Source organism: Carcharodon carcharias, chromosome 16 (genome assembly GCF_017639515.1).
Source record: "Carcharodon carcharias isolate sCarCar2 chromosome 16, sCarCar2.pri, whole genome shotgun sequence".
NCBI classification, from domain to species: Eukaryota; Metazoa; Chordata; class Chondrichthyes; order Lamniformes; family Lamnidae; genus Carcharodon; species Carcharodon carcharias.
Genome location: NC_054482.1, coordinates 3,804,860 through 3,832,248, shown reverse-complemented (window position 1 = coordinate 3,832,248; position 27,389 = coordinate 3,804,860). Strand labels below are relative to the sequence as shown.

Here is a 27,389-nt window from a genome sequence, read left to right as displayed (position 1 = left end):
ATGACCCACATCGCAGCCCTCGTCGCCAGCGCCTGACTGCCTGGTCTCAGGCTGCTGAAAGAAGCTTTCCTTGCCTTTGAGGGCACTTCATCACGGTGGCACCCTCTTACTTATCCTGCAGCCTCAGGAGTAGCCACTGAGGGTCAGCAGCTCTGGGGGGTGGACTGCCATCCTCACTTGATGGGCAGACCCAGCACCAACCTGTGAACTGGCCGCTGCCGGTGAACTGGCACCCGGTGCAGGGTCGGGTCCCACTTTCGGTCCTGGCCACAGGATTTCTTGCCTTCTCGCAAAATTCAGCTCAGAGTTTCACAGGACATACCTAGGTGAAGAGTCAGGGAAATTTGTGAATACCGATCCTTCAACACAAAACTAGCCTGAATCACTTGCACGTGAACTTTATCAGAATGGCACATTAGCGTTCACACAAAATAGTTGTGACAAAACGTTTGAGGAAATTCCACTTTGTGGTGATGTTTATGTTGTAACCGCAGCAAAAATATGTGTCTTGTAATTTTTTTAAAAATCGTTATTATTTTCACATGGTATCCATTTGCAACGTTGTATTGACCATGTCGGACCCACTGTGACCAGTATACTGTGTTCTTCGCTTTCTGGTGGCCTCATGTATGTGAAGAGGCCAATAAAGCATTGGGGCAAGAAGAATCTCAATATTCCTTCCTGAAAATAAGTTCCTCAGAAGCTGATTTAAAAAAAAAATGTTTTCATTATAATTATCTGTGCAAATATCATTTATGCCTCAGGCAGTCTTTGTGTGTTCAAACTTCTCTTCACTCGCATGCTTGCAGAAATGCTTGTTCCACAGTTACAATGTATGTAAAGCACATTCTCTAAATTATGGCTTTCCCTCCAGGCCAGATGTACATTTTCTGGAAGCAATCTGCTGGTTTCCAATGGTTTACTACATGGTTGGCTCTATTGACAAGTATGTAAGATTTTGAGGCATGGCTGGCAAAATGATAAAAGCTTTATGTGATCTGTGCACAGCAGTTATTATTTTTTGGCATGAGTATTGTTCCGTGTATTTTTTTCCCAAACGTCTTGTGTGGAAAAATAGATAAGTACATTGCGGCATGAACTGCATGTGAGTCTATGTGTTTTTGTTCTGTGTTTGTGCATTATATCTTGCATATGTATTCTCGACTACTGTGCTAAAAACCGGGTAGCTCACAATCGGTCTACACTCCAGGGACGCTGGGCTTGATGATAGCCCATCACATCTCCTGTTTGGCAAGTATCCAGGACTCCAGAGTAGTGACCCAGGATAATAGGTATTTGAACGATTATACTTTTCAGGATTAGGTGACAAATTTAGCCATTCAACTTTGAACTGCGAGTTTAAGAGCAGGCCAGGGCAAAAAGACGAAACTCTTTGTCAACTCCGCGCTACATTAAATAAATGTGGGTCATTAGTACCAAATCTGCCCATAATTTAGCATGAATTAGGGATCTGAAACAAGTCACCTGAATGTTGGAGTTGAAAATTAGAAACATTTGCGTTAGGTGCAGCTAGCAATAGACGGTGTCAGGTCAAAGTCGGAAATCGTAAGGAAAACCTGGCCCATGCTGTATTAACTTCATATTACTTAATACTGACACCGGGTGGAACAAATGTCCTGAGCACTAACAACCCTCACCTCGCTAAGAAAAAATGACCAAATAACTATCAAGTTTTAAGGTGACCTGTGAGCTGAATTCAAACATTTAGCTTGATATAAACTGATGAAAAAACTGAATTATTTGCAGCTTTACTTTTTTCTGTTTTTATTTTTGATTTCCAACATTTGCCTTTGTGCTTTTATTTAATGATCAAACTGTGTTTAAGTTTTCTGGTCCCATCTACTCTATCCGCATCCCCCACCATCTCACCGCCCTCCACAAGGTTTTCTGCTGAATCTGTGGTGTTGGGATCAAAAGTAGGCTCCACCACCTCTCTGCCTCCCTTCATTACTTTGGAACGCAGACCTAGTGACAAGACCTGTACCTGTCCAAATGTGGTCCTGGTACCCAGCATTCAACAATTGGAGGACCTAACATGTTAAATTTAAGAGGGCCAATGCACTCGCTTTCCAACTTATGCCTTTCTCAGGCATTAGAAAGAGCAGCTGGAAAAAGCATTGTTGAATATTTTGCACCACAAAGTCTCTTTGCTGCAGCATGTCACTCCTCAATAGGTTGCTAGCCTCATTTCAGCACAGCACGCCTTGTAGAAGCTGGGGGAAGCACACCGTCTAAAGTATAAATGACCTAAAAATTGTAAAGTGGAGCAGTATCAGTTAAGCATCTCCATAGTGGAAGTCCTGGTCCACTGGTTCTAGTTTTACTGCAAGTCGACCACAATGAAATACAATAAAATGTCAAATCTACATTTTAAAAAATCTCATGATTCAGCCTCTATTTTAGAGACTGACAGCAAATGGCAGGCCAAAGACTAGTTTTCCAGGCCATCGAGAGCTTAAAATTTCTGGACTGATTTTGGGTCAATCTCAGATGCCAGAAGTTATCAAAATGGGAAGAGCCGACAGTGGACAAAGTAAACTGATCAATGGTCCACAGAACCCAAGTGCCCAAGTAAATTGAGCTTTTTGAAAAAAGTTTATTTAGGACAGGTTACGCACTACATGCATCTTGGAAAAGACCAAGTTCTTAGTTATTTCTCGGCTTTTGAAAAATATATATATATTTTTTTAGAAAATTTGTGACCATTTCTGTCATTAATCTTCTCATGCTTTTCTAGATTCGTTCTTAAGATAGGCACATGGGAAGCTAATTTTACATTACCTGGTGTAGGAATGTTATGTTAGTTTTGTACACTTACCATTCTGCTTGCACACTGCTTTCCTTTTGTTTATCCTTAGCATCACTTTCAAAAATGTACAAAGACCTCTGACCATTGTTGCTTTTCAATTTTTTTCCCTTTTATTACTTTTGTTGTATGAACAATGAATATTACATCCTCAGGCTTTGTTGTATAACTAAATATTGATTCAAAGAAAGGTAATGATATTACAAAAGGTGCACTGATGGTGACACTGGCTCTCTAACGATAAGCTACTGGGTGAGGTTTTCACTGGCTTCATTGAGTGGAACTTGGGAATTAGCACCATGAAAACCACAGGGAAAGATTTACCACTCCATTCCTACCCTCAGCTGGCCAATATCATGCCAAAAGTGCCATCTGTTTCAGATGATAGGCTACTTTGACGTACAAATTTGGGTCCTATGATGCACGCATTCCCATTTGCCATTTGGGGAGCCAACTGTTCTGAGATGCACTAATGTACTCTTTGCCCATTGTTATCAATTGGTACAAAGGAAGCGGGCCACAGAGGTAAGTTTTGAATGTATTTGTGTGGGGCCAGGAGGAGGAGGACTGCTTGTGTGGGCCACTGCTTTCCCAGGGTCCCATCTCCTCCGCAATTGATAACTCTTTCTGGCCTCGAAGCTGCCTGATCTTGTGCTAATCCGGAATGGGCAAGTTGCAATTTGGCACCTGTGACCTGCCCATGGTACATCAACAAAATGATGCACTCTGCTGGTCAGTCAGCCAATAGTTCAAATCTACCCCACTGTGTCTGCTTCTTGAAGTTCTTCCCATTTGCCTTTGATATGGAGCAGTATTAAAACCAGATCAAAGAACCAAAAACATCCAGATTTACCCAGGTCCACTTAGTTCTACGTCTGTACAGTCCTCAAGTTTTGTTGAATTTCCTTACCATGTACGAGGTCCACACCTGAAAAGTTAACCAGTCTCTTCCCTCCACTGTTATTGACTAACGTGCTGAATCTTTCCAGCATTTTCGATGATTGTTAATTAGTTGTTGTATGGTATGCGTGTGGACAACCTGGTGTTTTAACATGATTTTAGTTGAAAACAGTGACAGAAAATAGGGCTCTCAGTTATCAGTGCCTTTCTGAGGAAAAAGAAAGGAAAAGATTACCACTCTTTTATGATGAAGGTGTAAAATAATGTCCTGGATTTTCCAGCTAATGGCAAAGGGACAGGGATCTTGAAGAAAGCTGCCCTAAAAGACTTAGCACTCTCCAGAGCACAAATTTCTTCTCTTCCAGCATCAGTTTGGATTTGACAGGAAGTTTGGAACATCCAGCAATGGGGCTCGCAGCAGGCAGATCAACCAATCAAATTGAAGTATTCTCATACAAGGCAGGATGTACAAATCACATTTAATTCATTGTACAGAAAACAAAATAAAGATTGGGACATACACTTAGGTTAGAGGGAGTAAAAGTAAATATCAGAAAAGAATACATTATATTTCAAAGTTGCAATATTTATAAGGTCTTCTGAGGAAAATAAGACTCCGTAATGGTAAAATTAGTTTTTCAGGTCCAGCAGGTTGTTCAGTAATAATTATTACTTAGTACGCTGTTAGAAGCCGTCACTCTTGTTTGAACAAGGCCCAACTTCATTGTTGCTCTTTAAGTTGCAACAGTGTGTAAGTAGTTGAAATTTATGACAAATGAATGAATCTAAATGATTACACTTGCGATACTACAACAGCACACCTTGTGGAGGACAGGGTAACAGCGAGCCCACCTTCTAAATTTCTGCATTTTATTTTGCATGTGCAGATGCCAGAAGTTGCTGTGTCTTTTTCACAGTAATAATGGCAAGCACTAATAGCCTCACTGCTATTACTCCTGCAAATCCCAGGTCAATGCCATAATCGCTATGACATCCTATCAGTACGTCGTTGTTTTATATGACAATAAGCATTGTGTAAATACAATGCATTGATCATTAACCTTAATGTAACAATTCTATATAGATCCAGTATTGTTGCATATTAATTCATGATCAATCGAGGGACTCTTGATATATTGCTCTAACTTTCCACTGTTTCTTGTCCAAAAGCCTAGATGATCTACTAAGGTGTGGAGTGACATTTGCTGCCAATATGGTTGTGGTAGACAAAGAAAGTACCATGAGTGCTGAAGAAGATTACATGGCGGATGCCAAAACTATAGTAAATGTGCAAACGCTTTTTAGGTGAGTGATACGTCATTATATAAAAAGGTGTAGGCTTAGTTTTTTACGGTAGTATTGTAAAGTACATGTCTTTTAACATTCAAAGCCAGGAACCTCCATTTGCTCATATGTTGAATGTATTGGTACCAAACTAGGCTGAAAAAAAAATCACCCAGATCTTGGAAACCAGATACAAATATAGAGATTCTGAAAATGCACAGAGGTTGTGTTATAATCTAAAACTAGACTAGATAGGTTAATATTTCATGTAGAATACTTTCTCTAGATGCTGCCCGACTTGTCTGTGTTTTCGATTATCAGTTTGATGTTACTATGTGCAATGTGCCGTAATTTCTGATGGAGTGGCAATTGAGTTGGATTGCCACTCTGCTCAAAAGTTCTTAACTTGAAATCCAGTCGATCCTATCTTGCTCGACCTTTTGACTCAGGCCAGGTGAGACCTGGGCAGTGCAGCACGTTCCTGGGCCTAGCATTGAGGGCAGCTTAATCGCAGGTAAGGAAGCCATGCCCTCCTTTTTTACGGCACTGGCTGCCATAAATCAGGTAAGTTTAAAGGCCTTTGACAAGCCAGGGAGAAGGTAAGTGGGTAGGATTTTCAGGGGGTTGGTTGTTTGCCGTGTTGGGGGAGGGGTGGGGAGGCACGGCGGGTGTGACAGTGAGATGGGGAGAGATGTTTGGGTCAAGCCTTATTCAGGGGGTTCGGATCGGGCCGAGCCTTGGGAGGGGGTTGTCGGGTCAGGTTTTGGGGAGGGGTGGGATGGTTGGAGCTGGGCATCTGGTTGGCCCAAGCCTTTGGGAAGTGGTTGGGGGAGGGGGTGGGGGGGGTGTTGGTGGAGTTAGATTAGGTCTGAGGGGATTAGTCAGGGATTGGGGGTCGTCCCGTAGCGGCTGGGGGAGAATCCATTGGTAGGTGCTGCCCTGTGGGGGGGCTTGTTGGGCCGTAGGGGGTGCCGGAGCGGTAGTGCAGTGGTGGGGGTGGGGTGGAATAGTCATCGGTGGGAGTTCCCTGGGTGTTCAGTGTGTGGGTCTGTCCAATAGTTACAAAGAAGCTAGAAGTGGTTTTAATTCTTCTAACTTTTTCTGGGTAACTATTGATGTAATACAGTGGGAACCATCCGAAGTTTGTGATTCAAAATTGCGTTTTCAGAAGATTCCCAGTGTAGGGCAATTGCCCGTGGGAAGTTTGTACTCCCCAGGCATTTGCCATGCAATCCTTATGTGGGAATGTCTGGGGGATGGGTGGGGGACGGTGTTCCCCAGCACATCTTTGAGGTATTTCCCAGTTACGCGCCCTGGATTTCAGAAGTTACAGCCCAATATGTCTAATTCCACCCTTATTGTATTTAGTACATCTTAGTAGTGAATGTGTAATGTACCATATGGAGGTGAAATATTAAATGAACTAAAACAACTTTTGTGTGAGAGAGGGAAAGAATCCGGCCAATAAATATATCTGGATAAACAAAAAACTTCATTTATACAATTTAAGCTGACATTTCTGCATCATGTCCTGCTTTCTGCTAAGAATGTCAGCAGACACATGGAAATCTTCTTCAGAATGAACAGCTGGTTTCTTGTTTTAAGATTATTTGGCGCCAATAATTTATTTATACCATCACATAGAATCATCCAGTCTGGAAGTTCCTGGATTCCCGGTGCAGCAGTGTTGAGGGTGGGAACTACAGCCTTCCAAAATCCAAGAACCCAAAGAGCCAGCTAATTTCAGTTTTGCTGGTAAGACAAGGGTGTGAGTCCCGTCAGCAGCAGGTCGGATAGGCCAGGGTGCAGTTGAAGAACTGAAGGAAGAGGTGGAGTACGTGCACAGCTTCCTTATTTAAAAGGCTGTGGGTTAGCAGGTTGAATTATTTGAAAGAGGAATTGAAGTGGCTGCTGTGCCGCGGAAAAATGGCCAGCATCTCAGCTCTCGGAGGCTGTTACAGAAGTGGCCAGCATCTCAGCTCTCGGAGGCTGTTACAGAAGTGGCCAGCATCTCAGCTCTCGGAGGCTGTTACAGAAGTGGCCAGCATCTCAGCTCTCGGAGGCTGTTACAGAAGTGGCCAGCATCTCAGCTCTCGGAGGCTGTTACAGAAGTGGCCAGCATCTCAGCTCTCGGAGGCTGTTACAGAAGTGCTGCTATCACAATTTCGAGAATGAAGATATTCCATTGTGGGGTACTAGGAAGAATTAATAAGATATAACAGTGTGGGTCACATGGAAGGAGGTAGTTATAACTGTGAGAAGGACCTGTAGAACCTCAAGTATTCCCCTCCTTAGTGTCTGATGATGTTTGATTACCTCACTAAATCAGCAGAGGCAAAGATGTTTTAAGTTGGATGAGAAAGCATTGAACTGAATCACAGAGAAGGAAATATGTATCCCTGGCATTATAGCCCAGCATTGCTCTTTGAAATATCGTGTGACATCATGTTCTTTGTCCCAGAAGCAAAGCCACTCAGCAAGACTCATGCTCATACTCATTACATCCTGTAATAAAATTGGCACCTTGAAGCCAAACACCCTAGTTCCCCACTCCCTCATACCTACTGTTGCTGCCATCCATTCACCAAACCCTGGTTGATTGTGATTGCAGGATTAGTAGCCCAAAACAACCAATTAACACTATGCACTTTTGAGGATCTTTGACCCGAAAGTAGATCAATAAGGACCATTTATGATTTCTATAAAATGTCTAGGCAATCTACAACTGGTTTTAAGAATGTTTGGAAATTACTTTTAAGAGTTTTCATCAATTGTAAAGAGTTCAATTATAATTATCTTGGATATGAAGAAGCATCTGTCCATGTGACCTGGCAACCTTTGATCTGGAAGCAATACCAAAAGGAAGGAAGTTAATAAAGAAGCTGTGTAGCTGGCAGACACAAAGAAAAGCTACAAACTGAGGAACTGGAAGTTGAAGATGATCTGTGCACAGATGCAGACACAAAGAGAACATATAAACATCTGAACAAGGAGCAGGAGCAGGCCATTCAGCCCCTTGAACCTGCTCTACCATTTAAATAAGATCAAGGCTGATCTGATAGTAACCTGAAATCTGCATCCCACCTACCCCCAATAACCTTTCACCCCCTTGCTTCCCAAGAATCTATCTGCCTCTGCCTTACAAATATGCAAAGGCTCTGCTTCCACCGCCTTTTCAGGAAGAGAGTTCTAAAGACACTCGACCCTCTGAGTGAAAAAAAATTCACATCTGTTTTAAATGGGTGACCCCTTATTTTTAAATAGTGACCCCTAGTTCTATATTTTTCCATAAGAGGAAACATCGTTTCCACATCCACCCTGTCAAGACCCCTCAGGATCTTTTATGTTTCAGTCAAGTCACCTCTTACTCTTCTAAACTCCAGTGGATACAAGCCTACTCTGTCCAGCCTTTCCTCATAAGACAATCCATCCATTCCAGGTATTAGTCTGGTAAACCTTCTCTGAACTGCTTCCAATGCATTTACATCCTTCCTTAAATAAGGTGACCAACACTGTACACAGTGCCCTGTACAACTGAAGCATAACCTCCCTACTTTTGTATTCAATTCCCCTTGTAATAAATTATATTCTATTAACTTTCCTAATTACTTGCTGTACTTGCATACTAGCCTTTTGTGATTCATGCACTAGGACACATATCTCTCTGCACCTAAGACTCTGCAATTTCTCACCATTTAGATAATATGCTTGTGTTTTATTCTTACTGTCAAAATGGACAATTTCATGTTTTCCCACATTATACTCCATTTCCCAGATCTTTGCCCACTCACTTAACCTGTCTATATCTTTTTATAGCCTCCTTATGTCTTCTTCACAACTTGCTTTCCTACCTATCTTTGTGTCATTAGCAAATTTCACAACCATCCCTTCAATCTCTTCAACCAAGTCATTTATATAAATTGTAAACAGTTGAGGTCCTAGCACTGATCCCTGTGACACACCACTCGTTACATCTTGCCAAAGTTAAAAAAAACCCATTTATGCCTACTCTCTGCTTCCTGTTAGCCAGCCAATCTTCTGTCCATGTTACACCCTATATCATGAGCTTTTATTTTTCACAATAACCTTTGATGTGGCACTTTAAGAATGTATTCTGGCAAGCAGGGACAGAAAAAGGAACTCAGAATTCTTTTGAGGAGAAGAAGCAAATCACTCTCAGGAAGAGGTCAGTTTTGCTGTTTGTCAAAAAAGGAGACAGGAGCTCTTAGAGGTGGATGAAAAAAGTTTAAAACATAGATAGCTGTGTGAATAATGCAGAGATGCTGAAGAGCTGGTGCGTACCCAGAAATGGACAAACTGTGAACCAGAGCATTATTGTTTGGTTGGTTGAAAAGGAACACTGGAAGTGCCAAGACTCGAGGGTGAGAGGGTTCGTAGACGTGTGTCTTGCTGATGATAATCATACTTGTGAAACTCAAAGGTGATAGCTGTTGTCAGAACTCCTGAACCACCCTGCTTGAATAAAGAACAGCATATTGCGGAACTGTGTAGCTATGTAATGCTGTTTCTGTGCAGGGAGTGATGCAACTGCTTGTGGTTTCATAAGTTCTTTGTTGTATTGAATATTTAAAGTGAAAGTGAAATTTACCTTTTTGAAGTATCATTTGCCTGTTAATTCATGTTGATTCAGATTCATGTTAAAGTAAAAGTTGCAGAAAGTGAAATCTTGTTGGTAATTTCTTCTTTAGGGGTCATTCAATAAATTTGATATTTTGGTTTATGGCTCCCCTGTGGGGATTGTAACACGTTGCTAATGAATTACAACTATGGGGTTTCAGTTAACAATATTGATGAGATTACCTTGAGGGTTTGCATCCATATGTAAAACATCAGCAGATGTTATAGAAATCCCTGTAATGTTTAACCAAGACCCGAATTTGGATAATGATGGCCATGCCTTATTTGTTATATCTGTTTTGTATTGTTTTTAATGGACAAAATCCTGTGACTATCCAAGGCTGCAGTTTAATTGCCAATATTACATTGATACAAAGCAATTTTCGATGTATGTTGATGCAATTTTGACAGTAACTTGGGAGACAGTTCCCAATTTAACTCTTGTGTACTAAAGTCTTCCCCTCCAGGAGGCTGTCACCCTGGTTTGATTTTGTACTGTGCGCCATATAATTCCAGTACAAAACATTTTTAAAAATTCCATTTCATTAATTGATGCCTCTGGCACTTTACATATTTTATTTTCAATGCTTTTCATGTTAAGTCAATGTGTTCCCAGCTGTGTTCTCAAAATTTGAAAGTAATTCACCCAGGTAGTAGAGCACTACTTGTGCATCTGTGGGCTGAAAAATTGGGAAGGTGGGTTGGGGGGGGGGTGGTCTCAAGTTTTCACCATCTTCCAGCCGCCATGGCAGCAGCAGTGAATGTGGTGGACAGCCCTCCCACCTAGAGGCAAATTGTGCCACTTAAGTGGCCAATGAAGGGCTTCGTTCCTCCACTGCTGGCATTTTATCAGCAAAGGGTGAGTCCTCCACCACATGGAGAAACTGCCTGGTGAACCTTGCCAGCCTCCCTGTGGTCACGGGCTTCCTTCTAATCGGGAACTCTTGCCCACGAGGGAATACCCACCCTGCTTTCACTAGCCATCATCCTAGGTCCCGGAGAACCCCAATCTGCCTTACTTTGCGGTCAGGACAGCTTGTGTCGCTGCGTCTTTTCCTGTGTGTCCTGCAGTCCCAAGGTTAATCACTGTTCCCGGTGGCACTGCTGGGACTGAAGAACGGCTGCTCTTTAAAAGGGGCAGGAACCTGGACGGAAGCTAATTAACTGCACAACGGGCATAATATCAGACTAGGGCCCCCCCAATCCTGAATGGCGGACATGGGTTCCTCACCTACCCCGGCTTTCTGGCCTGTGGTCAGGCCATGCCCAGCTCAACTAAATCCAGCTCTATGTGTGCACATACAGGGGGCTGAATTTTGCCGTCAGCGAGCAGGGGGCGGGGCCCGCTCGCCAACGCGGGATGACGTCGGGTGGAACCCCCGAAATCATCCCGCCCCATTTAAATTTTCAGGAAGGCAGGCAGGTCCGCAGTTAAATCAGCAGAAACAGGCCCGCCGACCTGTCAATGGCCAATTGAGGCCATTGACAGGATCATTGAAACAATTAAAGGACCTGCCCGTCCAACCTTAAGGTCAGCGGACAGGCCAGGAGCCCCGGCGGGCAATAGAAAAAACATGAAACCTCATCTACCGGTGGGATAAGGTTTCATGTGGGGATTTTAAAAGTTTAATAAAGTTTTAGTATAAATTATGAACATGTCCCATTTCATGTGACATTGTCACATGAGGGGGACATGTTAAGGATTTTCTTTTTCTATTTTGAACGTTTTTAGAACTGTCAGCGATCTCCCTGAGGCAGCACTTAGCCTCAGGGAGATGTGCGCTCTTTCGTGAGCATGCGCGGGGAATCCCCCCCCCCAGCCTGCACAGGAAGCGGATAGCACTTCCCAGTGGACGTCATGCTGGACGGGCCTTAATTGAGCTGCCCACATAAAATGGCGGCAGGGCCCGCTTCTCCGGCGGGGATTGGCTCTCTGCCCGCCGGAGATTGGGTCTGGCCCGCCCGCCTGGAAGGCAGAAAATTCTGCCCTGAATGTCTTTCCCAGACCCCCTCTCCATTCCTGCAATATCAAAATGGAAGTGCCAATGGGCCATTCTAAACCATGTCCCGGTCACTTTAGTTAGAAATACAATCTCTGATTGATCAGGGACCCTGGAGTTGGGATACTAATGCCCTGGCTTTGGGAAAGAGCCTCGGCAAGACCCGCTCCTTCACCATTCTGGTTTCTGACTCACAAATGGTCCCGCTGTTTCATCTAGGACTAAGTTCAAAAGATTCCACCCCATATTTCTTCCCCTCCGCAGAAAACATTTTCTTCCATTTTGAATGCTAGACAAAGCTTTAAGGTAAATAAAAGATAGAAGGAGAGATTTTGATCTATTTATTGAGAAAATATGTTGCTAGTGACTGTGTAATTCACAGGCTTTTCACTTCTGTGGCAGAGTTCACATTTAGCACACAGTAATGGACTAAAAGTCTCCCATGTGAGCTGAATTAGGGCTGTATCAATCCAGTTCTTAGTGGGCATAGATTGATGACATAAAACCATCCCTAATTTAACACTATCATTCAGAGAGGTCACAGTGTGAGGAAAATTTTCAAAACGTTATACATGACCAGGAAGTGCTTGATGCTGTCGTTGGGTATTGAAGGTGTACTATGAAAATCCTAGACTACAGCCCAGATGGACATCAATCCATCCATTGTGCCTGTGTGAGTTCTTTAAAAGACCTATGCAATTAGTTGGACTTCCCTGCTTTCTCCCATATCCCAAATATTTATTTTTCAAATATTTACCCAGTTCCATTTTGAGTGTTATTATTGAATCTACTTTCACCACCCTTTCAGGCTGCACACACCGGATCATATCAACCTGCTACATAGGTTTTTTTTTTCCCCTAATGTCATCTCTGGTTCTTTTGCCAAGTACTCTTAAATCTGTAAAAACTCAGCAGGTCTGGCAGCATCGGCGGAGAAGAAAAGAGTTGACGTTTCGAGTCCTCATGACCCTTCAACAGTTCTGTTGAAGGGTCATGAGGACTCGAAACGTCAACTCTTTTCTTCTCCGCCGATGCTGCCAGACCTGCTGAGTTTTTCCAGGTAATTCTGTTTTTGTTTTGGATTTCCAGCATCCGCAGTTTTTTGTTTTTATCTCTTAAATCTGTGTCCTCCCAACCCAAAGAAACAGGTTTTCCTCGTTTACTCTGTTGAAAAACGCTTAGATTTTGATCACCGCTGTTAAATCTCCCCTTAATTTTTTCTGCTGTGAGCGGAACAATATCAGTTTCTCTAATCTCTTCATGTATCTGAAACTTTTCATCCCTGGTACTATTCTCCTTCCTAAACTGTGGCAGTCAGAATTGATCACAATGTTCCAGTTAAAGTCTACTTATTGTTTAATATATGTTTAACGTAACTCCCTTGCTTATGTGCTATCTACCTATATTTATAAAGACAAGGTTTGCATATGCCTATTCAACAGCCTACTCAACTTGTCCTGCCACTTTCTATGACTTGTGTATGTACAGCCCTAGGTCTCCTGCACCCAAAATTGTACCATTTAATTTATATTGCATTCCCTCATATTTCCTACAAAAATTAATCACTTAACATTTCTGTGTTAAATTTCACCTGCCACATGCCAGCCCTCTTTATCAGTCTGAATATGCACTCCTGAAATGTGTTTCTGTTTTCCCCGCTACTATATTTGAGTTTCCGATCATCTGCAAACTTTTAAATTTTGCCTTGTGTGCCCAAGTCCATGGCATTAATATATGCCAAAAAGAGCAGTTTGATTAATACCCCTGCACACCTCCTTCCTGTCTGAAAAACAGCTGTTCACCACTACTGTCTGTTTCCTGTCCTTTAGCCAGTTTCATATCAGGACAACCCTATCCCTTTAATCCCATGGGCTTCAATTTTGCTAATGAATCCATTGCATGGAATTCCCCAGAGTTGATATTTTCCACCTTCATGAAAAGAATATTTGAAATTAAAAATGTTATTTTACTCAGAATTTTTAATTCTTTAAGCAATTTAAAATTTACACTGTATTGCTTCAGCAGTGAATAATTACTGATTCTTTACTGAGTAAGATAACTTAACAGTTACACCATATAAAATTTGCCCTGAAAAGAGCAATTGTTACCTTAAAAGATTTCCTTAGGAGAACTGATAGGCCTTAACGTTTCAGGCAGCGTACTCTACCCGTCATTTGGTAGACTGACTAGAACGGGGGAAAGAGGTTGTTATAAATAGTGAAGGATGGGAAGATGAGTGGGATCTCAATGCTGATTGGCCAAGCTGTTGTGTTTGTAGACGGCTACTGTCTTGGAGGACATTATGGAGCTGGTGCATCTCTGTGGCCTCCTTGATACGTCTTGAATGCTAGTGCATAATAGAAAACAGAAAATAGAAGCAGGAGTAGGTCATTCAGCCCTTTGAGCCTGCCACCCCCCCCCCCCCCATTCAATATTATCATGGTTGATCTTCTATCTCAATGCCACACTCCTGCGCTCTCCCTACACCACTTGATACCATTAGAGTCCAGAAATCTATCTATTTCTTTCTTAAATATATTCAATGACTTGGCATCCACGGCCTTCAATGTTAGAGAATTCCACAGGTTCACCATACTCTGAGTGAAGAAGTTTCTCCTCATCTCGGTCCTAAATGGCCTACCCCGTATCCTGAGACTGTGACCCCTTGTTCTAGACATCCCCAGCCAGACAAAATATCATCCCTGTATGCAATCTGTCCATCCCTGTCAGAATTTTAGATGTTTCAATGAGATCTCCCCTCATTCTTCTAAACTCCAACGAATACAGGCCTATTCAGTCCAATCTCTCCTCATACAACAATCCTGCCATCCCAGGAATCAGTCCGGTGAACCTTGGCTGCAATCCCTCTATGGCAAGTATATCCTTTCTTAGTTAAGGAGACCAAAACTGCACACACTACTCCAGGTGTGGCCTCACCAAGGCCCTGTACAGCTGCAGTAAGACATACTTGCTCCTGTACTCAAGTCCTCTCGCAATGAAGGACAACATACCATTTGCCTTCTTAACTGCTTGCTGCACCTGCATGCTTGCTTTCAGTGATTGGTGTGCAAGGACACCCAAGCCCCTTTGTACATCAACATTTCCCAATCTTTCACCATTTAAATAATAATTTGCCATTCTGTTTTTCCTACCAAAGTGGATAACTTCCCATTTGTCCACAGTATACTGCATCTGCCATGTATTTGCCTACTCACTCAACCTGTCTAAATCGCCTTGAAGCCTCTTAACACTCTCCTCATTGCTCATGTTCCCACCAAGTTTTGTGTTATCAGCAAATTTGGAAATATTCCATTTGGTTCCCTCATCCAAATCATTGATATATATTGTGAATAGCTGGGGCCCAAGCACTGATCTCTGTGGTACCCTACTAGTCTGTCACTCCAAAAAAGACCAATTTATTCCTACTCTCTGTTTCCTGTCTGCTAACCAATTGTCAATCCATGCCAATATATTACCCCCAATCCCATGTGCTTTAATTTTACACACTAACCTCTTATGTGGTTCTTTATCAAAAGCTCTCTGAAAATCCAAATGCACTGGTTCTCCCTTCTCTATTCTGCTAGTTATGTCCTCAAAAAAAAAACTCCAGTAGGTTTGTCAAACATGATTTCCCTTTCATAAATCCATATTGACATTGTCTAATCCTATTACTATTTTCTGAGCACCTGTTATCACATCCTTTATAAAAGAATCTAGCATTTTCCTTACTACTGATGTTAGGCTAACTAGACTGTAGTTCACTGTTTTCTCCCTTCCTCCTTCTGTAAATAGTGGAGTTACATTTGCCACCCTCCAATCTGCTGGGACTGTTCCAGAATCTACAGAATTTTGGAAGATGACAACCGCTGTTTCCATGGCCTTTAGTACCCTGTGATGTAGATTATTGGGCTCTGGGGATTTATTGGCTTTCATTCCCATTAATTTCTCCAGCGCTATTCTTTTAGTAATACTAATTTCCTTCAATTCCTCCTTCTCACTAGACCTTTGGCTCCCTAGTATTTCTGGGAAGTTATTTGTGTCTTCCTCAAGTAGTTATTTAATTGCTCTGCCATTTCCTTGTTCTCTATTATAAATGTTCCCTTTTCAGACTGTAAAGGACCTACATTGTTTTCACTAATCTTTTTCATTTTACATGCTTATAGAAGCTTTTACAGTCCGCTTTTATGTTCCTTGCTAATTTACTCTCACAGTCTATTTTTCCCCTCTTAATCAATCACTTGGCCCTCCTTTGCTGAATTCTAAACTGCTCCCAATCCTCAGGCCTGCTACTTTTTCTAGTAATTTTATATGTCTCCTCTTTGGATCTAATACTATGCTTAATTTATTTTGGTAGCCATGGTTGGGCTGCTTTTCCTGTTGTGTTTCTGTTCCAGAAAGGAATGCATAACTGTTGCAATGCATACGTTAATTCCTTAAACATTAACCATTGTCTATCCACCATCATACCTTTTAATGAAGTCCCCCAATTTATCTTAGCCATCTCGCACCTCATACCTTCATAGTTTCCCTTGTTAAGATTTAGGACCTTAGTTAAGTTCAAAACTAATGTGTTTGTGCCATATTTAATATTGTGCTTCATTCAGCGAGGGACTAAGGAATATAAGTTTTAGGAACAGAAAAAGGTCAGTTGGCTCAGTATGTCTTTGCCTTTCTCATTGCTAAACTCCATATGAACCAGCTCCAGATTGCCCTCCAACACAGCAGTCTTCTCATTAGTGACATCTGGCTATCTTTACTCAAGAAACACACTGCCATGCATTCTGAATGGTCGACCAATTAGCAGCAAAACCTTTTTGCATGTTCACCATTACCCTCCATGCATTCTCTCTTCAGGATTACATTTAATTTGTATCTTGAACCTCTTAATAATGGGAACAATAGTGTGGAATGTTTTTAGCGTAACATTGGCAGTGGATGTGTCAGGGGAATTGTGTTTTCACCTTCACCTGTCCTTACCTTGTACTTCTGATTAAAAAATTCCAGTTCTGGTTAAAAACCTTTATTCTTTACTGCTTCTGAATAGCTAAGAAATGTAAGTACAATTTAATGAATGATGTACATTAACTATAAGATTCCGGCCTTTAAAAAAAAGAAAATGAAGAAGATGATAAATGTAAATTTGTCAATGCAGAAGCAGTATTTTGCGGCATTATATATTGTCTCAAAATGAAATAAAATAATTATTCATAAGCTAAACTTTTCTTCATTCCGTTTATACCAAAGGATAGTTTTATTTTTGTTAATGGATGTTGGAATTAAAACAAAATATGAAATGATTTTCATCACTGAATATTTAATTTATTTTGCCACTAATCAGAAATCCTTTTTAATTATACAATTTTATTTGTCAAATTGAATGACTTTATGCCATGGGTCATGTGGAGTGCACGGCTCTCCTTACTTTGTCCCTGTTATATTCCTCAACTAGGAAATGAGAAAAGCACTCGCACTGCACTAAATGTAGATTTTATGTTTCCCAAATGCTGTATTCTTATGATTTATGTGAGAAAAAAATGGCAATTACTGCTGGGCTTGCCAGATTTTATACAAGGCTTTAAGATGAGTCATTACATTATGACTGATCAAACTCATTTTACTTATGGCTCTTCAGAGACTGTAGACTTCCAGGCCATCTGTCTCGGCTATGTGAAAATCTTCAGAATTGGTCATTAACATCGACGCACAAAAGTCCCTTAGTTTAAAGCCAAACATTTAAGAGTAAAGCCCCAAAACCAGGTGCTGATGAATTTCCTTGCTTTCAAAAATCATTTTGGACATATTTTCCTCATTAGATTCCCACAACTGCCGCCACTGCCTTTTTCAACAGGTAGGACAGGACTGCTTATAAACTCAATGGGGCAATGAGTAACTTAAATATTCCATTCATTTTTTATAACTTTATATACAGCACAAATCTGTCTCTGAATGAGAACAGCCAATTATTTCACTGAAATATGAATATCATGCCATAACAACATCCCTCCCACGGGTCATGAGGGGAACTAACTGGTTTTGGCCAGACAGCAGAGGTCCCTAGACCAATTTTATTTCTGCACCTGCATGGAATTCGCTGAGTGGCTTAGGGATTTCCAGCTGATTTCATTAAAAGTTGATAGATTTGATATTCATCTTTAATGGTATTATTAACAATGCTTTGCCCTGGTCCTAAATCCCTCACAAATGGTGATTCAATATAGTGAACTCTTCTGTTCCTATGAATTTAAAACAATGGGAGATACATTCTTCTCTAGTGCCTGAATTTTTCAGGTGGCATGTGGGGGCGAGCCCAACACACCAGCGCGTGTCGGATATACGTCCCCACGTCATCGCATTGTCTCGCGATGTTTCATTCGGTGCGTGCACGCTTGAGTTTGCTGCATGCCCACCGGTAGGTAAACTGCCTATTAAGGCCATGAAGGAAGTAATTAAGGCCATTGTTTATGCTGCCTGTCCAACCTTAAGGTTGGCGGGCAGGTGCAAAGGCCAAGCGGCCTTCATGTTTTTTAGGAAACCTCATCCCCGAGCGGGAATGAGGTTTCCTAAAGCTTTTGTGAATTAAATTAAAAAAAATTCTGAAATATAAAAACATGTCCCATCTCATGTGGCAAAGTCATTTGAGGGGACATGTTTAATTAAATTTTCGATCCATTTATTTATTTCTTTCAAAAGCTCTTCAATCTCCCTGAGGCAGCTCCGTGCCTCAGGGACATTGGATTGCTCTTTCTCCCTCCTCCCCCTGCCCGCACAGGTAGAGCTTAGCGCTACCGCTCGTGTCTAATGCTGGGCAGGCTTTAATCGGCCCGCCCGCGTAAAATGGCAGTCGGCTCCGTGACTGCTCCCGCCGACTGAAAAACCCAGGCCTAGGTGTTAATAGCAACAAAACAATATATGCTTTGTAGAGTTAGTGAGGAAAAGTGGCAACATACTTTTCTTCAATCATTTCCATAAATCTCCATTTTTCTTACAACCTTTAATAGGTGTGAAGACCGATGCTAAAAATGCTATATTCACTTGAAATTCTCACAGATTTTCAGCTACATTTATATAAATTTTAATTTGCCTATAGCTTCAACTGATTTTGTTTATGTGAATGTTAGCATTATCTTATTTTTTTAAATATGGCCAATTTTGTTTGTGGTATTTTATTGGTAGCCGTCACATTTTTAAAAAGGCACCCTGGGAATTTGCGAACGAATGTATTATATAAACACATTGATTTGCTTTGAGTTTTTTTTTTAAAAAAAGCAGAAAACAGTTAAATACATGTTCATTTATTGCCTTTAGCTTCATATGAAGATGGGAGTTTTATTCTTGATTCATTTATCATGGTGATTGGAAGCCTGATGCCATCTGCCATCCCCACCATATCCCAGTCTGCAAACTGACCTTATGGAATTTGGCAGCGAGCCCTATAAGAACAAAGTTTTGTTCAGCCCTGAATGTTGAACAGCTGCCTGAATGAAATAACTGCTGTTTATACAAATTAATCAGCAACTTAAGCGATTAAGATGTTTAAGCAGCCTCTTTACAACCTCAGCATCCTATATGACACCATGTTGAGCTTCCGACCTTATATTGAGGGCGATGGGTATGATTTTCCAAAATTTCCTAGATTCTGGAATGGCCCCAGTGAATTGGAAGTTAGCAAATGTAACACTGCTATTCAAGAAAAGAGGGATAGAATAAACTGGAAACTACAAGCCAATAGGTCTGACATCAGTCATTGGGAAGTGCTTTTGTCTATTATTAAGAATGTCTTCACAATTTACTTAGAAAATCATGTGATCACATGAAGTTAATATGATTTTAGGAAAGGGAAATCCTGTTTGACAAATTTGACCCTTTTTTGAGATGTAACTCGTAGGGTAGATGCAGTATAGGCATTTGAGAAAGTGCCACATAAAAGTTTAATACACAAGGTAAGGACTCATAGAGTTGGAAGTAATATATTAGTATGGATAGAGGATTGATTAATGGACTGGAAGCAAAGAGTAAGAATAAATGGGGCATTTTCAAGTTGGCAGGCTGGAACCAGTGGAATGTCACAAGTGTAGTGTATTGAAAATTGCATTTTGGATTTTGTCCACTTAAGGCTGGAATATCCCTGTACCAGCAGAAGGAGTCTAGAAGAAGAATAAAGGAATCCATGTTTTAACAACACACGCAGTTCTAATTCTGAAAGCTTCCTTCTAAATCTTATTGTTTCTTCCAAAGAATTTCACAATGGTGACAAAGAGGGCGAACGTATGAAACATTGCTTTCAGGTATGCAGTTTTTGGAAGGTGTTTATTAACTTTCTGAAGAAAGCTGGGGATTTAGGGAACACACTGAAGCTGTGTTAGACACTCACAGGAGACACAATATTAGCAAGAGCACAGTGTATACACACACTGATTTCGCAAAAAATATCCAATCCAAATGGAAAAGGATAAGTTTTTCTTTGAAAGGAACTTGATCCTGGATCCTTGATCATGCACTATCACTGCACTGCTGATCAAGGTGGTGTTGTCTATGCAAAACTACCACATTTTGTAATGTGTGCTCGGAGCCATCATGTGTATGCCCATGTTGGCAAAAGTGGCCTGTGATGTTTTGAAGGAGCAATGACAGGTTTTACAATCACAGATAACAAAAGAAAAGAAACCTTACTTTTCCACTGTGGAGGTGAAAAATTGGAAGATATGTTTGAAAAATTTACTCCTGCACGAGACGAAAATGACTATGACTTGGCACAAAATGCTCTAATAACCTATTTAATAACCTATTTAACACCCAAGAAAAATACAATATATGAAACAATTGTCTTCAGACGTGTTAAGCAAAACAATAGTGCACATGTTTGAGTCAACTATCAACCAAACGTCACTTTGGGTGATCACCTAGCAATGCCACGAGACACAAAACGTGCAACAAACTTCAAGACTGTCCCATTCTCTGCAAAGTAGGGAGTACAAAAATTTTCCCTTTCAACAGTGACAAACCACAAAGTCCTTGGGACTTTTGAGACACCAGGCTCATTCGAAGACACCAGAATGAATGCTGTATAACGCCATGTCTGGAGAATGTGACATGCTTATCAGTTTCCACACAGCAACACTTATGCACGTGAATCGCAGTTAGATACACAGTTCCTATGCATTGCTAACAACATCCTTGGATTGTAAAATAAAAACAAAAAAATGCTAGAGACACTCAGCAGGTCAGAGAGGATCTGTGGAGAAAAAAACAGAGTTAACGTTTCAGGTTGAGTGACCTTTCATCAGAATTGAGTTTTTCAGCATTTTTGTTTCTATTTCAGATTTGCAGAAGTTAGCTTTTGTATCCTAGGGGGCGGGATTTTGCCCTTGGCGGGGGTGCTCGGCAGGAGCAATCGGGAATCCAACCACTGCCTGCAATTGGCTCCACACTGCCTCAGGGAGATTGAAGTGCTGTGTAAAAAAAAAAAAGGTCAAAAATTTAATAAAACAGGTTCCCTCATGTGACTTTGTCACATGAGCTGGGCCATGTTTTAACTCTAAGTTTTTATTGAATGTTCATTTGCTTTAGGAAACCGCATGCTGCTCGTGGATGAGGTTTCCTAAAAAATGTACAGGCTGCTTGGCCTTTTCGCCTGCCCGCCAACCGTAAGGTTGGACAGGCAGTGTAAATTTGAATTTAATTAGATTGTTAATGGCCTTAACAGGCCGTTCAATTAATGAAATATCGTGAGACTGTGCGGTGAAGTCTGGACGCACGCCTGACATCGCGCGTCACTTTACGCTCTGGTGTGTCGGGCACTTGCCCGCATGCCGACTGTAATATTATGCCCCTAGAATTGTATGCTGGTCACTTCAATCACCAAACTGTAAGGTGTTACATGCAAGCTGCATGTAGAACCCAGAGTGCAACCAGCCATGCATCAATGTAGACGAATACCGTTTCATGTCAGAAAGCAGACAGGGAAGGAACTTCAATGCCTACTTGACCTTGACATTATTGAGAAAATTGGGGATGAGCCGACCCCACACAAGTTGTCAAGAAACCCAACGGCAAGACCGAAATTAGAATCTGTGTTGATATGCGGTCACACAATGGGAAAGTCACTTGGCACTGACAAGCGATAATATCATAGAGAAAGTGAATAGTGTTAAATGCTTTACAAAACTTGACTGCAATGCAAGCTACCATCAAATTGAGCTTACATCGGACATTTTCAAAACAAGAGGTTCAACTTTGGAGTCAACTCGGCAGCGGAGGTATTTCAGAACATGATTCAATCTGTACCACAAGGACTTGAAGTCACGCTGAGCATCAGTCATGACATTCTCCTCTATGGTCGGACTGAAAATGAACTCAAGGCATGCCTATATGCATGACTACTATATCTTAGAGCACGTAACCTCACATTGAACAAAGACAAGTGCCTGTTTAATGAAAGCAGAATAAAATTCTTTGATCATGTGTTCAGTGGTGAAGGAATATCAACTATCCACAGAAAGTGTGACGTGGCAGTGATGTGTGTCAGGTGGACCAAATCTATTAGGGGAAACTTGGCCATGCTATCACAATAGTTTTGCAATTTGTATTTATTTCAAGACGATTTGTGCACTGAAATCAGAAGTACTGAGTCTACTGAGACATTTAGAGATTTAAAGAACTAAATTGAAACATTTATTAACAAATTAAAAGAATTCAAGCACATACATAAGATTAGTTACCTAATACTTTCACAAATTCCAAACTTCCTAATTAACCTGACTCCCAACTACACACCCCTTTAAGGCAACAGTCCAAAATAGATTTTAAATGTAAATAGTAAGCAAATTTACCTCAGCACCCACTCGAAAGTGGAATTCCAAAGGCTTTTCTCTAACTTTAATTACTAGACACAGCAGAATTTTGCTAACGTGGCTGGAGGCTTTCCCAAGGCTATTTTACGCACTCCTTTTAGTTCTTAAACAAACACTTGCTGGTAAAACTCAGCAGGTCTGACAGCATCTGTGGAGAGAAAGATAGTGTTAAGGTTTCGAGTCCGTATGACTCTTCTTCAGAACTAAAGAGAAGTAAAAATGTGGTGAAATATATACTATTTAAGGGGGGGGTGGGACAGCTGAAGCTGGATAGGGGGCCAGTGATAAGTGGAGGCAAAGGAGAGATTGCAAAAGATGTCATAACATAAATAATAGGTTGAAGGGGTGTTGATGGTGGTGATACTGGCTAAAGGAGGTGCTAATGGTGACATTAAGAGTAGAAAGCAGGATGACCATGAACATGGACAGATGGCTCTAGTGGGGGTGGTCAAGGGGAGGGGACGGTGTGGGAAAAAAGATCAAAATAGGCTAAAAGGTGGGGATAACACAATGAATGGAAATACATTTTAAAAATAATAATAGAAATAGGTGGGGCAAAAAAAATATCAATATATAAAAATTAATTAAAAAATAAATATTGAAAAAGAGGATTAAAAAAGAGATGAGGACGGAGGAGAGAGTTCATGATCTGAAGTTGTTGAACTCAATGTTAAGTCCGGAAGGCTGTAAAGTGCCTAGTCAGAAGATGAGGTGCTGTTCCTCCAGTTTGTGTTGAGCTTCACTGGAACATTGCAGCATGCCAAGGACAGACGTGGGCATGAGAGCAGGGTGGAATGTTAAAATGGCAAGTGACAGGAAGGTCTGGGTCATGCTTGCGGACAGACCAAAGGTGTTGTACAAAGCAGTCACCCAATCTGCATTTGGACTTTCCAATGTGGAGGAGACCACATTGCGAGCAGCGAATACAGTAGACTAAAATGAGGGAAGTGCAAGTAAAGCGCTGCTTCACTTGAAAGGTGTGTTTGAACCCTTGGACGGTGAGGAGGGGGGGGGAAGTAAAGGGGCAGGTGTTCCGCCTTCTGCGTTTGTATGGGAAGGTGCCGTGGGAGTGGGGTTGAGGTGTTAGAGGTGATGGAGGAGTGGACCAGGGTGTCCTGGAGGGAACCGTCCCTACGGAATGCCAAGGGGGCAGGGGTGAAGGGAAGATGTGTTTGGTGGTGGCATCATGCTGGAGTTTGTGGAATTGGCGAAGGATGATCCTTTGAATGCGGAGGCTGGTGGGATGAAAAGTGAGGACAAGGGGAACCCTATCATGCTTCTAGAAGGGAGAGGAAGGCGTGAGGGGAGAGGCATGGGAGATGGGTCAGACACAGTTGAGGGCCCTGTCAACCACTGTGGGTGGGAAACCTCGGTTAAGGAAACAGAAAGATGAGGTGCTGTTCCTTCAGTCAGAAGCACTGTTTTGGAAAGTAGCATCATCAGAATGGATGTGGCAGAGACAAAGGAACTGAGAGAATGGGATGGGATCCTTACAGGAAGTGGGGTGTGAGGAGTTGTAGTCGAGGTAGCTGTTGAAGTCGGTGGGCTTGTAATGAATATCGGTGGAATATTTCCTGGCCCCGATAGCCTCCTCTTCACCATTTGACGTCCAATCCCTTTACACCTCAATTCCTCCTCAGGATGGTCTGAGGGATCTCCACTTTTTCCTTGAACAGAGGCTCGAACGATCCCCATCCACCACCGCTCTCCTCCATCTGGCTGAACTTGTTCTCACTGAACAATTTCTCCTTAAACTTGTCTCACTTGCTCCAAATAAAAGGTGTGGCTATGGGTACCCGCATAGGCCCTGGTTACGCCTGTTTCTTTATGGGGTATGTGGAACGTTTCTTGTTCCAGTCCTCCTCAGGCCCCCTCCAACAACTCTTTCCCCAGTACACCAGTGACTATTTTGGTGCTACTTCATGCTCTCGTCTGGACCTGGAAAAATGTATTAATTTTGCTTACAATTTCCACCCCACCATCACTTTCACACGGTCCATCACTGACACTTCCCTTCCCTTCTTTGACCTCTCTCAATCTCTGGTGATAGACTGTCCACCAATATCCATTACAAACCCACCGACTCCCACAGCTACCTCGACTACAGCTCCTCACACCCCGCTTCCTGTAAGGACTCCATCCCATTCCCTCAGTTCCTTCACCTCCGTCACATCTGTTCTGATGATACCACTTTCCAAAACAGTTCCTCTGACATGTCTTCCTTCTTCCTTAACTGAGGTTTCCCACCCCAGTGATTGACAGGGCCCTCAACCATGTCCGACCCACCTACTGCGCCTCTGCCCTCATGCCTTCCTCTCCCTCCCAGAACCATGATAGGATACCCCTTGTCCTCATTTTTCACCTCACCAGCCTCCGCATTCAAAGGATCATCCTCCGCCATTTCCACCAACTCCAGCATGATGCCACCACCAAACACATCTTCCCTTCACCATCCCCCCTGTCAGCATTCTGTATGGAATGTTCCCTCTGGGACACCCTGGTCCACTCCTCCATCACCCCTAACACCTCAACCCCCCTCCCACGGGACCTTCCCATGCAATCGCAGAAGGTGCAACACCTGCCCCTTTAATTCTCCCCTTTTCACAGTCCAAGGGCCCAAACACTCCTTTCAAGTGAAGCAGTGCTTCACTTCCGCTTCCCTCAGTTTGGTCAACTGCATTCGCTGCTCCCAATGCGGTCTACTCTACATTGGAGAGACCAAATGCAGATTGGGTGACTGCTTTGAGAAACACCTTCAATCTGTCTGCAAGCATGACGCACACCTTCCTGTCGCTTGCCATTTCAACACTCCACACTGCTCCCATGCCCATATGTCTGTCCTTGGTCTACTGCAATGTTCCAGTGAAGCCCAACGCAAACTGGAGGAACAGCACCTCATGATTCGATTAGGCATTTTACAGCCTTCCGGACTTAATATTGAATTCAACAACTTCAGATCATGAACTCTTTCCTCTGTCCTCACCCCTTTTCGATCCTCTTTTTCAATATTTATTTTTAAATTAATTTTTATATATTATTTTATATATACATATATATTCCCACCCATTTCTATTATTATTTTTAAAATTAATTTCCATTCATTAATTTATCCCCATCTGTCACTTGCTCATCCTGCTTTCTATTCTTAGGGAAGAATTTTGCCCCTGTTGGGGGTGAAGTGCAGGATCGGGTGCAGGCAGGTGTACCTCGGGCGCGCTCCCATTTTACGTGAGCTTGCCATTTAAGGCCTGCCCAGTGTGATGTCTGCCAAGAGGTTATGCACCCCCTGTGCAGGCAGGGGGTGATTCTCTCAGCCCAGAGTGCGCTCCTGTGCTCATGCGCGCGTAAGAGCGCACTGATCTTCCTGAGGCTAAGTGCTGCTCAGGGAGATCGGCGCAAAATTAAAAATAGACAAAATTTCCCTGACGTCCCTTCATGGGACACTGTCACTTGAGTTGGGACATGTCCATCACTTTCAGTCAAACCTTTATTAAAAATTTAAAAACCCTCATGAAACCTCATCCCGCCTGTGGGTGAGGTGCCTGTGGATGAGGTTTCATGTTTTTTCTTAAGCTCGCCAGGGCCCCTGGCCAGCCTGCGAACCTTAAGGTTGGACGGGCAGGTCCATTAACTACATTAAATACTTTGTCAATGGCCTCAATAGGCTGTTGACAGGTTGACGGACGCACAGCTGATTCGGTTGTGCCCCTGCTGACCTGAAATTGAAATGATGCGGTATGACATCGGGAGCTCCAGCTGATGTCATCCCACGTCATTTTATGCGTCGGCGAGCAGGCCCCACCCCCTGCTTGCTGACCTAAAGATCCTGCCCTTAATGTCACATTAGCACCTCCTTTAGCCAGTGTCACCACCATCAACCTTTTGTTTATGACATCTTTTGCAATCTCTCCTTTGCCTCCACCTATCACTGGCCTTCTATCCAGCTTTACTGTCCCACCCTTAATCAGTATATATTTCACCATATTGTCACTTCTCTTTAGTTCTGAAGAAGAGTCACATGGACTTGAAACATTAACTCTGTCTTTCTCTCCAAAGATGCTGTCAGACCTGCTGAGCTTTTCCAGCAATTTTTGTTTTTATTTCAGATTTCCAGCATCCGCAGTATTTTGCTTTTATCCTTTTAGTTCTAATATGGACCCCCAACATCACCTTCCTTCCTTCTTTACACATGTTTCTCTAACTTTAATCTGTAAATTCCATTGTTTTATATGTCTTTGGAAATGTACTCTTCCCATAATATAAAAATCTTTCAAGTTGCCAATATGATCAGTACGTTTTGAGAAAAATTAACATAATAACCTTGACCCATTTATCTAGTTAATTTAAACACTTACCATCCCTTTGAAACCCAAACAGCTCCTTCACTTATCTGAAAATGCAATTTGCCTTCACACTCTACATGTTAAGACCTCATCGCTATTGATTCATTAGCATTTCAAATGCCTTTTTACCTCTAACTTCTTTTGATAATTTCAAGCTTTCAGCCTATCTGACTCTAATTTAATTAGATCACACAGACAGAACCACCTATACTCACACCCGTAAACCTACTTTACAATAAACCACAATAATATTGTGAAACTTATTATAGTTTTGTGACAAAAGTTGAAGCCTTTCAAAAGCTGCAGATTCTACTAACATGCAGGAAGTACTGAGTCTGGTAGGACTCCTCATGTATTGTAGTCGCTTCATTCCTGACCTCGCTACATTATCTGTCCCCCTATGTGATCTGACAAAAGAGACCACCAAGTGAGAGTAAACTACATTAATCAAATGGATGTACACCAGATCAAGCAACATTGTCAGCACGTTGCACAAATGCCTCTTTTGACCCTGGGAAAACCACCCATCTAGCCATGGATGCAAGCC

General features: G+C 42.1%; 1 protein-coding gene across 3 annotated transcripts in view; it reads left to right on the top strand.

Moving 5' to 3' along the window:
* The window catches only part of kcnt2 (potassium channel, subfamily T, member 2), a 789,028-nt gene that overhangs the window by 465,299 nt on the left and 296,340 nt on the right, over window positions 1-27,389 (top strand). For 2 of the 3 annotated variants that reach the window (XM_041208210.1, XM_041208209.1), the window contains one exon: window positions 4,898-5,032. In XM_041208210.1, coding sequence (XP_041064144.1) covers window positions 4,898-5,032 — 135 coding nt within the window. Of the gene's footprint in view, window positions 1-874; window positions 947-4,897; window positions 5,033-27,389 lie in introns of all 3 variants that reach the window. The other variant, XM_041208208.1, reaches the window with a different exon arrangement.